General features: G+C 37.1%; 1 protein-coding gene across 4 annotated transcripts in view; it reads left to right on the top strand.

Moving 5' to 3' along the window:
* The window catches only part of HEATR5B (HEAT repeat containing 5B), a 102,484-nt gene extending 90,512 nt beyond the window's left edge, over positions 1–11,972 (top strand). For 3 of the 4 annotated variants that reach the window (XM_002691283.7, XM_005212706.5, XM_059891720.1), the window contains 3 exons: positions 2,862–3,013; positions 8,346–8,559; positions 11,086–11,972. In XM_002691283.7, the coding sequence (XP_002691329.1) occupies positions 2,862–3,013; positions 8,346–8,559; positions 11,086–11,390 (671 nt within the window). In that variant the 3' untranslated portion in view covers positions 11,391–11,972. The remainder of the gene's footprint in view (positions 1–2,861; positions 3,014–8,345; positions 8,560–11,085) is intronic. The other variant, XM_005212707.4, reaches the window with a different exon arrangement.
* Positions 11,973–14,449: the final 2,477 nt, after the last annotated feature.

Raw genomic sequence — 14,449 nt, 5'->3', positions numbered from 1 at the left:
CCAATCCCCTCCCAGCATCAGAGTCTTTTCCAATGAGTCAACTCTTCGCATGAGGTGGCCAAAGTATTGGAGTTTCAGCTTTAGGATCAGTCCTTCCAATGAACACCCAGGACTGATCTCCTTTAGGATGGACTGGTTGGATCTCCTTGCAGTCCAAGGGACTCTCAAGAGTCTTCTCCAACACCACAGTTCTAAAGCATCAGTTCTTTGGTGCTCAGCTTTCTTCACAGTCCAACTTTAACATCCATACATGACCACAGGAAAAACCATAGCCTTGACTAGATGGAACTTTGTTGGCAAAGTAATGTCTCTGCTTTTGAATATGCTATCTAGGTTGGTCATAACTTTCCTTCCAAGGAGTAAGCGTCTTTTAATTTCATGGCTGCAATCACCATCTGCATATTGGACTATAAAATTTAACATAAGCCTGTGAAAAATGACATGCATTAAAAGTAGGTGATAAATCCTAAAGTTTCTTATCAGAAGGAAAATATTTTTTTCTGTTTCTTCAATTTTGTATCTGTATGAGATGGAGGATGTGTGCTAAACTTATTTTGATAGTCATTTCATAATGTATGTGAGTCAAATTATTATGCTGTACATTTTAAATATATATATAGTACTGTAAGCTCAACATTCAGAAAACTAAGATCATGGCATCTGGTCCCATCACTTCATGGGAAATAGATGAGGAAACATTGTCAGACTTTATTTTTGGGGGCTCCAAAATCACTGTAGATGGTGATTGCAGCCATGAAATTAAAAGACGCTTACTCCTTGGAAGGAAAGTTATGACCAACCTAGATAGCATATTCAAAAGCAGAGATGTTACTTTGCCGAAAAAGGTCCGTCTAGTCAAGGCTATGGTTTTTCCAGTGGTCATGTATGGATGTAAGAGTTGGACTGTGAAGAAAGCTGAGTGCCGAAGAATTGATGCTTTTGAACTGTGGTGTGGTGCTGGAGAAGACTCTTGAGAGTCCCTTGGACTGCAAGGAGATCCAACCAGTCCATCCTAAAGGAGACCAGTCCTGAGTGTTCATTGGAAGGACTGATGCTAAAGCTGAAACTCCAGTACCTTGGCCACCTCATGCGAAGAGTTGACTCATTGGAAAAGACTCTGATGCTGGGAGGGGATTGGGGGCAGGAGGAGAAGGGGATGACAGAGGATGAGATGGCTGGATGGCGTCACCGACTCAGTGGACATGAGTTTGGGTAAATTTCGGGAGTTGGTGATGGACAGGGAGGCCTGGTGTGCTGCGATTCATGGGGTCCCAAAGAGTCGGACACGACTGAGCAACTGAACCTAACTGAACTGAACTGTGTTTCAATTAAATCTCAATAAAACTAGAAAAAAAATTTTTTTACAAAATGAATGCTGAAAAAGATCAAAAACTGAAAATAATGTCAGTGTTAATATCATTTATGTACAAAAAAATCTTATAAACATTTAACACCCAGTATAAGAAAGAAAGAGCTTCTCGGGTGGTTCAGTGGTAAAGTATCTGCCTGCCAATGCAGGAGATATGGGTTAGATCCCTGGGTTAGGAAGATGCCCTGTAGAAGGAAATGGCAACTCACTCCAGTGTCCTTGCCTGGGAAATCCTATGGACCAAGGAGCCTGATGAGCTACAGTCCATTGAGTCACAAAAGAGTTGAACATGATTTAGCAACTAAACAACAACAACAAAGAAAGAGGAGAGAACAGGCAATGGTAAGAGAGAAATAGAAATGCCCACCAAGCATATAAAAAAATTGGCCATATTATTATATAAGCAAAGAAATAAAAACAAAATAATACAAATTTTTACTTGTAAAACTCATTTAACAAAAAATGTATGTACAGGTGGAATCGATGCCAGGAGAACATTTTCATACTTTGCTAAAGGGAATTTAAAACAGTTAAGACTTTCAGGGAGTCATTTCTGAAAAATATACGAAGAGCTTTTAAGATCTCATACTCTGACCTTGATCAAAAACTTCTGTCCAAGTTTATTTATTACAGTCTGTTTTATAATAAAGAAAATACAAAAGTGATAAATATAACTATCCGGCAGTAGGAAAGATATTAAATATATACTCATTTGGATTATATGTCCATTATATCTATTAAAAATCATGTTTATAAATAATTACATATAAAAGACTAACCCAGACCAGAAGAAATTAAACAAAAACCTGGAAATTAAACTTAAACTCTCCGTGGATGGCAAAATATTACATTTTATTTTCTTTCCCTTACCCTTGTTGAATTTTAAACAAACTATATCCTACTTTTATTACCTGAATTTTTTTCAGATTAATATTTGGAGGGGAAAACTTTAATTAGTTTTATTAATGTTACTAAAACTATTCTAACTTTATCAGGAGTTAATATTTTGCTTTTTAAGGTAGATTTTTAACAAGATAAACATTAAATGTCATAATTATATATGCTTTCATTTATATATGTGCTATGCTTAGTCGCTCAGTCATGTCCGACTCTTTGAGACCCCATGGACTATAACCCACAAGGCTCCTCTGTCCATGGAATTCTCTAGGCAAGAATACTACAGTGGGTTGCCATGCTGTCCTCAAGGGGATCTTTCCAACCCATACATCGAACCCAGCTCTCCCACATTGCAGGTGGGTTCTTTACCATCTGAGCCACCAGGGAAGCCCATGAATACTGGGGTAGGTAGCCTATCCCTTCTCCAGGGGATCGTCCCAATTCAGGAATCTAACCGGGGTCTCCTGCATTGCAGGTGGATTCTTTATCAGCTGAGCTACCAGGGAATCCTATATATTTATATATATATAAATATTTCATTATTCATATATTTCAGAAAATTCTTTTTTTCTTTAATTTTCTGCTATTATTTCAGAAGATTCTGTGCCTGTGCCTGATGAAGTAAGCATGCTAACAGCAATTGCACTTTTCCTGTGGTCTGCTGGTAGTGAAATAATAGGAGTTCAGTCACTGCAGAATGGCTGCATTTACAGATTTAAAAATGCGTTAAATTCATGTGACCCGTGGGTAAGTTATACTTAAAACATAATAGTAAACCTTCCACTCTATAAGATAAATTTCAGATGGATTCATTAAAAATTTGTGATTCATCAAATGAAAAGTATTTGTTATATGAATTTTCCAGAAAACTAGAAAAGGTCACTGGTTAAAACTTAGGAGAGACATGTATATGTTAATTTATATATGCAGAAATTCCCCAGTATCTAAAATACTTGCTCAACCCTGGCATATACTGGTAGAGACTTTATGTGTTTCTCTTTTTCACTGTTTACTTAATCACACCAAGGACATTAAAGAAATGTTTTTCTAAAAAATAAGTTTTGTTGTTTTGTAGTGTCCGCATCAAAACAAATGATTCTTAAACCTATTGAACATCAGGAGAAAAAGCAATTTAGTAACATCTACCACTGTCTTTCTGAATCAGAGTCTCCAGATGTGTGGTCCACAGATGTGTATTTTTAAAATATTCCCCAGGAATTTTTCTTTTGTCCAGTGATGTTTAGTAGCTTCTCTTGTACCGAAGCACTGAAACAGTTTTTCCCACTTTGTTCCCTTACATCAATGAGTTGATGCACCTTCCTTTCTTCTTTGTTCTTTTGCTTCTTATTAATATGAAGTCTTTCTAATCTAAAGTGGAGCCACTGAACTACTTTGTAAGCCTAGAACACTTAAATTGGTTTAAGCATTTATTTTCAGAGAATCCAAATGGAATTGAGGTGTGTGATACATTTTATAGCTTTGTTTGACATCATTCAAATATTAGCCATATAAAATGTTAGGTTAAGGTGAGAGGAACTTATATGCAGAGTACATCATGAGAAACGCTGGACTGGAAGAAGCACAAGTTGGAATCAAGATTGCCAGGAGAAATATCAATACCTTAGATATGCAGATGACACCACCCTTATGGCAGAAAGTGAAGAGGAACTAAAAAGCATCTTGATGAAAGTGAAAGAGGGGAGAGAAAAAGTTGGCTTAAATCTCACCATTCAGAAAACGAAGTTCATGGCATCTGGTCCCATCACTTCATGGGAAATAGATGGGGAAACAGTGGAAACAGCATCAGACTTTATTTTGGGGGGCTCCAAAATCACTGCAGCCATGAAAGTAAAAGACTCTTATTCCTTTGAAGGAAAGTTATGACCAACTTAGTACATCGAAAAGCAGAGATATTACTTTGCCAACAAAGGTCCATCTAGTCAAGGCTGTGGTTTTTCCTGTGGTCATGTATGGATGTGAGAGTTGGACTGTGAAGAAGGCTGAATGCCGAAGAGTTGATGCTTTTGAACTGTGGTGCTGGAGAAGACTCTTGAGAGTCCCTTGGACTGCAAGGAAATCCAACCAGTCCATCCTAAAGGAGATCAGTCCTAGGTGTTCATTGGAAGGACTGATGCTAAAGCTGAAACTCCAATACTTTGGTCACCTCATGCGAACAGTTGACTCATTGGTAAAGACTCTGATGCTGGGAGGGATTGGGGGCAGGAGGAGAAGGGGACGACAGAGGATGAGATGGCTGGATGGCATCACTGACTCGATGGACGTGAGTCTGAGTGAACTCCGGGAGTTGGTGATGGACAGGGAGGCCTGGCGTGCTGTGATTCATGGGGTCTCAAAGAGTCAGACACGACTGAGCGACTGAACTGAACTGAAAAGGTGAGAGATCAGATAAGTCGCTCAGTCGTGTCCGACTCTTTGCGACCCCATGAATCGCAGCACACTAGGCCTCCCTGTCCATCACCAACTCCCGGAGTTCACTCACACTCATGTCCATCGAGTCAGTGATGCCATCCAGCCATCTCATCCTCTGTCGTCCCCTTCTCCTCCTGCCCCCAATCCCTCCCAGCATCAGTCTTTTCCAATGAGTCAGCTCTTCTCATGAGGTGGCCAAAGTACTGGAGTTTCAGCTTTAGCATCATTCCTTCCAAAGAAATCCCAGGGCTGATCTCCTTCAGAATGGACTGGTTGGATCTCCTTGGAGTCCAAGGGACTCTCCAGAGTCTTCTCCAACACTACAGTTCAAAAGCATCAATTCTTCGGCGCTCAGCCTTCTTCACAGTCCAATTCTCACATCCATACATGACCACAGGAAAAACCATAGACTTGACTAGACGAACCTTTGTTGGCAAAGTAATGTCTCTGCTTTTGAATGTGCTGTCTAGGTTGGTCATAACTTTCCTTCCAAGGAGTAAGTGTCTTTTAATTTCATGGCTGCAGTCACCATCTGCAGTGATTTTGGAGCCCAGAAAAATAAAGTCTGACACTGTTTCCACTGTTTCCCCATCTATTTCCCATGAAGTGGTGGGACCGGATGCCATGATCTTCATTTTCTGAATGTTGAGCTTTAAGCCAACTTTTTCACTCTCCACTTTCACTTTCATCAAGAGGCTTTTTAGTTCCTCTTCACTTTCTGCCATAAGAGTGGTGTCATCTGCATATCTGAGGTTATTGATATTTCTCCCAGCAATCTTGACTCCAGCTTGTATTTCTTCCAGTCCAGCGTTTCTCATGATGTCCTCTGCATATAAGTTAAATAAACAGGGTGACGATATACAGCCTTGATGAACTCCTTTTCCTATTTGGAACCAGTCTGTTGTTCCATGTCCAGTTCTAACTGTTGCTTCCAGACCTGCATACAAATTTCTCAAGAGGCAGATCAGGTGGTCTGGTATTCCCATCTCTTGAAGAATTTTCCACAGTTTATTGTGATCTACACAGTCAAAGCCTTTGGCATAGTCAGTAAAGCAGAAATAGATGTTTTTCTGGAACTCTCTTGCTTTTTCGATGATCCAGCAGATGTTGGCAATTTGATCTCTGGTTCCTCTGCCTTTTCTAAAACCAGCTTGAACATCTGGAAGTTCACGGTTCACATATTGCTGAAGCCTGGCTTGGAGAATTTTGAGCATTACTTTACTAGCGTGTGAGATGAGTGCAATTGTACGGTAGTTTGAGCATTCTTTGGCATTGCCTTTCTTTGGGATTGGAAAGAAAACTGACCTTTTCCAGTCCTGTGGCCACTGCTGAGTTTTCCAAATTTGCTGGCATATTGAGTGCAGCACTTTCACAGCATCATCTTTCAGGATTTGGAATAGCTCAACTGGAATTCCATCACCTCTACTAGCTTTTTCGTAGTGATGCTTTCTAAGGCCCACTTGACTTCATATTCCAGGTTGTCTGGCTCTAGGTCAGTGATCACACCATCGTGATTATCTGGATCGTGAAGCTCTTTTTTGTACAGTTCTTCTGTGTATTCTTGCCATCTCTTCTTAATATCTTCTGCTTCTGTTAGGTCCATACCATTTCTGTCCTTTATCGAGCTCATCTTTGCAGGAAATGTTCCTTTGGTATCTCTGATTTTCTTGAAGAAATCCCTAGTCTTTCCCATTCTGTTGTTTTCCTCTATTTCTTTGCATTGATCGCCGAAGAAGGCTTTCTTAACTCTTGCTATTCTTTGAAACTCTGCATTCAGATGTTTATATCTTTCCTTTTCTCCTTTGTTTTTCACTTCTCTTCTTTTCTCAGCTATTTGAAGGCCTCCCCAGACAGCCATTTTGCTTTTTTGCATTTCTTTTCCGTGGGGATGGTCTTGATCCCTGTCTCCTGTACAGTGTCACAAACCTCATTCCATAGTTCATCAGGCACTCTGTCTATCAGATCTAGGCCCTTAAATCTGTTTCTCACTTCCACTGTATAATCGTAAGGGATTTGATTTAGGTCATACCTGAATGGTCTAGTGGTTTTCCCTACTTTCTTCAATTTAAGTCTGAATTTGGCAATAAGGAGTTCATGGTCTGAGCCACAGTCAGTTCCTGGTCTTGTTTTTGCTGACTGTATAGAGCTTCTCCATCTTTGGCTGCAAAGAATATAATCAGTCTGATTTCTGTGTTGACCATCTGGTGATGTCCATGTATAGAGTCTTCTCTTGTGTTGTTGGAAAAGGGTGTTTGTTATGACCAGTGCATTTTCTTGGCAAAACTCTATCAGTCTTTGCCCTGCTTCATTCCGTATTCCAAGGCCAAATTTGCCTGTTACTCCAGGTGTTTCTTGACTTCCTACTTTTGCATTCCAGTCCCCTATAATGAAAAGGACATCTTTTTTGGGTGTTAGTTCTAAAAGGTCTTGTAGGTCTTCATAGAACCGTTCAACTTCAGCTTCTTCAGTGTTACTGGTTGGGGCATAGACTTGGATTACTGTGATATTGAATGGTTTGCCTTGGAAACGAACAGAGATCATTCTGTCGTTTTTGAGATTGCATCCAAGTACTGCATTTTAGACTCTTTTGTTGACCATGATGGCTACTCCATTTCTTCTGAGGAATTCCTGCCCGCAGTAGTATATATAATGCTCATTTGAGTTAAATTCACCCATTCCAGTCCATTTGAGTTCGCTGATTCCTAGAATGTCGACGTTCACTCTTGCTATCTCTTGTTTGACCACTTCCAATTTGCCTTGATTCATGGACCTGACATTCCAGGTTCCTATGCAATATTACTCTTTACAGCGTCGGACCTTGCTTCTATCACCAGTCACATCCACAGCTGGGTATTGTTTTTGCTTTGTCTCCATCCCTTCATTCTTTCTGGAGTTATTTCTCCACTGATCTTCAGTAGCATATTGGGCACCTACTGACCTGGGGAGTTTCTCTTTCAGTATCCTATCATTTTGCCTTTTCATACTGTTCATGGGGTTCTCAAGGCAATACTGAAGTGGTTTGCCATTCCCTTCTCCAGTGGAGCACATTCTGTCAAATCTCTCCACCATGACCCGCCCTTCTTGGGTTGCCCCACGGGCATGGCTTAGTTTCATTGAGTTAGACAAAGCTGTGGTCCTAGTGTGATTAGATTGACTAGTTTTCTGTGAGTAAGGTTTTAGTGTGTTTGCTCTCTGATGCCCTCTTGCAATACCTACCGTCTTACTTGGGTTTCTCTTACCTTGGATGTGGGGTATCTCTTCACGGCTGCTCCAGCAAAGCGCAGTCATTGCTCCTTACCTTGGACGAGGGTGAGAGGGACAGTTGTAAACTAAAGAAAGAATTAAAAACAAAAATTAGAATTCCTGTTGTCTAATTTCTTACACAGTAAAGAAATATAAAAATTATATAAGCAGTGGTAATTTGGGAGCTAACATATAAGGAATGTTTGATTAATTTCAGTTTTATTTAGTTAGCATATTAGAAGTTTTATTATTCCATTTCTATAAGTAGAAATGACATTAATTCATCACATTTCTGTTTTCATCCTGCAGTATTGCTTGTTTTCCATACATATTAAGATGCAGTGTGATTGTAGAGCAAATAAGAACTGTCACACATGTAAATTAATAAAATTATTTTCTTTTATAGGTTCAAGCCAAATGCTACCAGCTTCTCCTCTCAGTTTTTCAACATTCAAATCGGGCCCTTTCAACTCCTTATATCCATTCCTTAGCTCCAATAGTAGTTGAAAAGCTAAAAGCTGTTGAAAGAAACAGACCAGGCAGTAGTACAGAACTCTTAGCTGTTCAAGAAGGAATCAAAGTTCTTGAAACATTGGTTGCTCTTGGGGAAGAACAGAACAGTAAGTATTATCCTCTAAAAAGCCACTAGTCTAAAATGAAGATTTGTATTACATATTAATCTTATTTGCTACTTGCAAAAGGCCATTGCAGCAGTAAATTTTCTAAAGGTTGTTACTATGTCAAAGCTTAATGTTTTTGCCTATGTTGCTAACAAAATTGAATTGATTTATATTTAAGAGCAAGAGTTTAAAATGAATTACGGATGCATTTCAACCCATGGATCTTTTCTTCTAGGAAGGTACTTTTTAAGAACTAGGGAAAATATGGCTGTTTAATATATTTTTAAGAATAACACATTTTGGTATTTGTAAGAGATATATAAAAGCTTTTTAATAAATAGGACCAGATTAGTATTCATGCTAAACATCAGTATTAAAATACTACAGAATTTAAAATTATTGTTTTTTAATTTAATGAAAAACTACCATATACATCCATTTAACCAGAGACTTATGCAACTTAATACTTACTCCTCTTTGTTCCCTAAGCTTAGATTTCATCACAATCTAAAATTTATCTTCAAAAATATGACTTCTAGTCGTTACAGAAAGACTGTACTTTTTAAACTAGTACCTTATGATTGAATTCTTAAGCTGTTTCCAGTTTTTTAAGATCATCAATAATTGAAACGAATGTTCTTATACAGATATCTTTGCACACTTATTTTTTTTAAAAATTGACGTTTTATTATCTGTGATCATTCTATATTTTTTTTAAATGAAGTAAATTTGCATTAACAATAAAAAACAATAGAAGTAGAATTTAACAGTATAACTAGAGTCATTCCTCTGGGGTCTTAACAGAACTCGGAAATGTGGTATCTGATTAGTGGAACCTTCCATTTTTCACAAATGGTGGTAGCAGTGGGACGGATGTTCTTAAATGCCTTGCCAGGCCCACGATCATTTACCCCCATAGTCCAAAACAGAGTTTAAAAGATGAAGGGCCATCTCCTCCTGTGTGTTACTTCTATCAGATAATTTTTTTAAGTGAAATTATTGGGTTGAAAGGAAGGTACATTTTTAAGACTTTTAATATATATTGCTAGATTATTCTCTGGGTAAAAATTGCATCAGTTTTTCTATCATAAAATTTTTCCTCTTCTCTTGAAAGAATTTCACAGATGTTAGAAAGGTAGTGGAGATTTTAAAAAAGCTATTGCTGATAAGTTCCCTATAAAATGATAATCCAGAATTACTGCAGTGGAAGAGAAGAGTATAGAAGTGATTGTGGAAAAAAAATTTATCTGACTTGATGAGTATAGGTTATAGGGACAAGAGAAAGAGAAGAGCCAAATATTACTGTGTAACTTGGAAGAAGCATGGAAGCCGTCTTAAAATTGAAAAGTTCAGGAAGAAGAGCTGTTTGGGAGGAGCTTATAAGTTTAGTTGAAACTAGATGTTAACAGATTATTTGGATAGAAATGTTATGGCTGACATCATGGTCCATGTTTGGTGACTCAACATAATTTTGTCTTTATTTGTATTTTACTCAGTGTAAATTCCATAAACATACAGACTAAATCTTATTCATTTCATAATCTCAACATTGAGCTTATTGACTTTTGCATAGTTAGTATTAAATTATGTCTGACTTGAGTTGACTCTTGGGATCAATTCCTGAACAGGTGTTCTAATTTAGGTAGGGAAGAGAGTCTTATACTTTTTCAAATAATTCTGTATTGTTTGAATTCTTTTAACAGCAAGAATATATTCATGTATTATTCATGAAATTAAATATAGTTTAATAGTTAGATTTAACAAGGTTCATTTAATAAATAACCCTTTAATTTTCCATGTAAGAGCCAGTTAATTTAAAGTATGAAATAACTGAGGCAATGTAGCTTCAATTCTCAAACCAGTTTCTAGTATTTAGTATTAATGGGCTATATCAACAGTAAGCACCACAATGATTTCATTTTTTAAAGGACTGCTTTACTCAGATGTTTTGTACTATAGTAAGACTTCCAAGAGGTAGAATAGGCAGTCGTCACTTTTTGAAAATTAATACTAAATCTGAGGCTAACTGCCGTGCACAAACCAAAGGGAAATGGTTGTCATCACATTAATGTATACATTAGCTCATGCTTTGATGGTTTCTTCCTCCTAATGAATGCTTCAGGTTTCTGTTCCTTGTTGCATTAAACTTCCAACCTTCCTATTCTGGAATACCCTTGGAATTTTCACAATTTTATTCTCAAAATACATTTTACCAGTGGCCTTTGTAAAATTCTTCATTTTTACCTTTTAGCCAGTATTTTTTAAAATAAAACAATTAGTATAAATGCAAAATATACAGTCTTAACAGGAAATCAAACCTGATTTCCTATGCTAACGTGGCTTGGAGAATTAATAAATATTCAATATTAATAATGAATAATTATTGAGGTCTAAAATAGATTGGGCACATTTACTTGTGTTTTATTATAATTCAGACTACTGTGGTAATTGCCTAGGGTTAAATAAAGGTTTACTGTAATTTTCAGATTCATGAGCATCTTCAGACTTTATCTTTGTTATTTGCAGGAGTCCAATTACTTGCTCTTTTAGTTCCCACTTTGATCTCTTACCTGCTGGATGAAAATTCTTTTGCCTCAGCAAGCACAGCTTCCAAAGATCTCCATGAGTTTGCACTCCAGAATTTAATGCATATTGGACCTCTGTATCCACACGCTTTCAAGACAGTAATGGGAGCAGCTCCTGAGCTGAAAGTACGTCTGGAAACTGCTGTTAGAGCAAGTCAAGCTAGTAAGGCTAAAGTGGCCACCAGGCAGCCAGCCCCAACCGTGCACTCTGCACCAACAATTAAGCTAAAAACAAGTTTCTTTTAATGTGCAATTCCATTTATTTTTGTTTATATTGTCAGTATCATTCCAGTCTATAGGTTCAACTTTATTTATACACAGGAATTATATGCTTCCGAGGTAGGGTAAGTGAAATAATGCTCATACTGGTTTCTAATTTTGAAGGAATGATTTTTTTTTATTGTGGTGAATGTGCTTTCATTTTTTCTCCTAATAATGTTTCTCTTTTATTAATTAATTTATTTTTTAAACACTAAGCCATAATCTTTTAAATTAAATGCAAAATATTGTATCATGTAGTTGGGCGGCCTGTTGTTATTGTCAGGAAAAAAATGGTATATTCAGTAGCATCTGTTACCAAAAAAAATTAACTGAAAAGCAAGCAGAATTTAAATTTTGAAGAAACAAAATAATGTGAAGTGTCTGTTTCATGGTGTATATATTAAGAATAAAGTTACATTTTCTTAGCATTTCTCAGAAAGTCCTTACCTTTCTGCTAGATCTTCTTGCTTTCATATTAGATTACTAAATTATGCTTGTGTATATTTTAGTTAACTGAATGAAAACTCTCATTTAAAGATCCATTAAAATGATTCAAATATGGAATAATGTTCTGTTTTTTTTAATGGCTGCAATTTTTTAATGGCTGCAATTTTTTAATGGCTCACTTATGCTTTGTAATTACAGAGCCTTGAGTTCTGGCTCTGGTTGGTTTCATTCATCAAATATTAATATTGAGTGCCTACTATGTAGACGGCATCGAGCTAAGTGCTGGAGGGCATACAAAAATGAATTAGTCGTAGTTACGCCAGTCTCTCATGCAGTGGGAATTTTACCACATCAAATAGATAATTGATGAATGAATGTTTGCCATACTGTTTAGCACACTTTAAACACCAAGTTTTACCAGATGTGTAATGTAGACTGAACCTTTCTGAACGTTCCAAATACGTACCTTGTCATCACCTACTGCTGCTGCTGCTGCTGCTGCTAAGTCGCGTCAGTCGTGTCCGACTCTGTGCCACCCCATAGACGGCAGCCCACCAGGCTCCCCTGTCCCTGGGAGTCTCCAGGCAAGAACACTGGAGTGGGTTGCCATTTCCTTCTCCAGTGCATGAAAGTGAAAAGTGAAAGTGAAGTCGCTCAGTCGTGTCCGACTCTTCGCGACCCCATGGGCTGCAGCCTACCAGGCTCCTCCATCCATGGGATTTTCTAGGCAAGAGTACTGGAGTGGGGTGCCATCGCCTTCTCCGGTCATCACCTACTACCTCCTACTTATTCTCTCTCAGACCCTCACCAATTGGCAGCTGATGTAGTCTTGCCTTCCTCATGTAGTCTTTAGACCTCAGATAGGTGTGTTCTCTCATTTATTTTCTTACTGACTTTTACTTCTGCAAGGTTTTTTGTTTTTTCATTTTCTACCTGCTTTTTCAAAGCTATTCTGTTTGTTTTTTAGAGGTTTTTTGGTAACACTTTATTGAGATATTATTCACATACCATACAATTCACCCATATTAAATGTGTAATTCAGTAGTTTTTAGTGTGTTCACAGAGTAGTATAACCATCACCACAATGAATTGTCAACATTTTCATTATCCCAAAAAGAAATCTGACACCATTTAGCTATTGCCCCACAAGTTCTCTGCTTTCCCCGAGCTTACTTTCTATCAATTCTCATATTAAATATGAACATTTCATATAAATGAAATCGTACACTGTTTGTGACTGACTTCTTGACTTAACATTTTTAAGGTTCATGCATGTGGTAGCATGCATCAGTACTGCATCCTTTTTAATGGTTGAATACTGTTCCTTTCTGTTTATATTTTATTTATCCATTCATTAGTTGATGGGCGTTTGTGTTGTTTTCATTTTTTGTGTATTACAAATAGTGCTGCTGTAAACAATTGTATACAAGTATTTGTGTTGCTCTTGTTTTTCATTTCGCCTGGAATTGCTGCATTCGTGGAATTGCTGGCTCAGTGGGAACTCTGTGTTTAACTTTCTAAGAAACTGCCAGACTGTTTTCCAGTCTCCTTGTTTTTGTGCACATAACCCTTTCATTCATCTATTTATGAAGTATGTTTATCTCTCCCTTGGCTGTTTTCTGCTGGGCTTTGTACCTCCCAGGCTTTCCCCATCATTTCCTGCTTTGGGGAATATACTACATCATAAAGTAGCAATGATTCTCTCTCTTTTCCTTCTCTCCTTCCATCTTTATTTTTCTCCCTTTCCTCTCCCCAGTACATCTTTATACTTTCTCTCAACTCTTCTGAGCCACTGACAACTTAACCTCTAGTTTTCTATGATCATATCTATAAAAGGAAGATCTGTTTGATGAATTATATTTATTAATTTGTTTCACTGCCCAACTTATTTATTATGATATAAGAAAATATCTCTCATTTGTGAAATAGAAAAGTCCTTTAATCTTGTCTAATGAACATAAAAGCAGTCAGAGATCAAAGGAAAATCAATTTTATACATTATTGTAAGTTAATTTTAATTATAAAATTTGATTTATTAAATTTTGGGGAAAATTACCACAATTCACCACACAGGCCAAATCATTGTTGATATTTTAATCCATTCTCTTAAACATTTGTAATCCCCCGAGCTTACTTTCTATCAATTCTCATATTAAATATGAACATTTCATATAAATGAAATCGTACACTGTTTGTTTATTAAATTTTGGGGAAAATTACCACAATTCACCACACAGGCCAAATCATTGTTGATATTTTAATCCATTCTCTTCCACATTTGTAATCACGTCCTATAGGTAGGCTGTTGTATCCACTTATTTTATGTCATTTTTTTCATAGAATTACTCTAATAATAATATAGGATAGATTTAGTAACCATCTTTTAGATACCTACTAAATAATAAATGTACTGTTACTGACTTGGCCATCCTGTGCTATGGTACTTGGCTTCTAGTGTTTATATTAAAATAAGTAATGCTGCATTTGGCTTTTTAAAAATGAAAGTTTGTAGATTATTTCCTTGGTTTAGATTTCTTAAAGGGGTAAAGATATGACAGTTTTGAATTTTGATATGCATTGCTGAATCTTAGAAAGCT

This window comes from Bos taurus, chromosome 11 (assembly GCF_002263795.3).
Source record: "Bos taurus isolate L1 Dominette 01449 registration number 42190680 breed Hereford chromosome 11, ARS-UCD2.0, whole genome shotgun sequence".
Taxonomy (NCBI): Eukaryota; Metazoa; Chordata; class Mammalia; order Artiodactyla; family Bovidae; genus Bos; species Bos taurus.
Note: the sequence above shows the minus strand (reverse complement) of the source record. Positions and strands in the feature narration are given on the sequence as shown.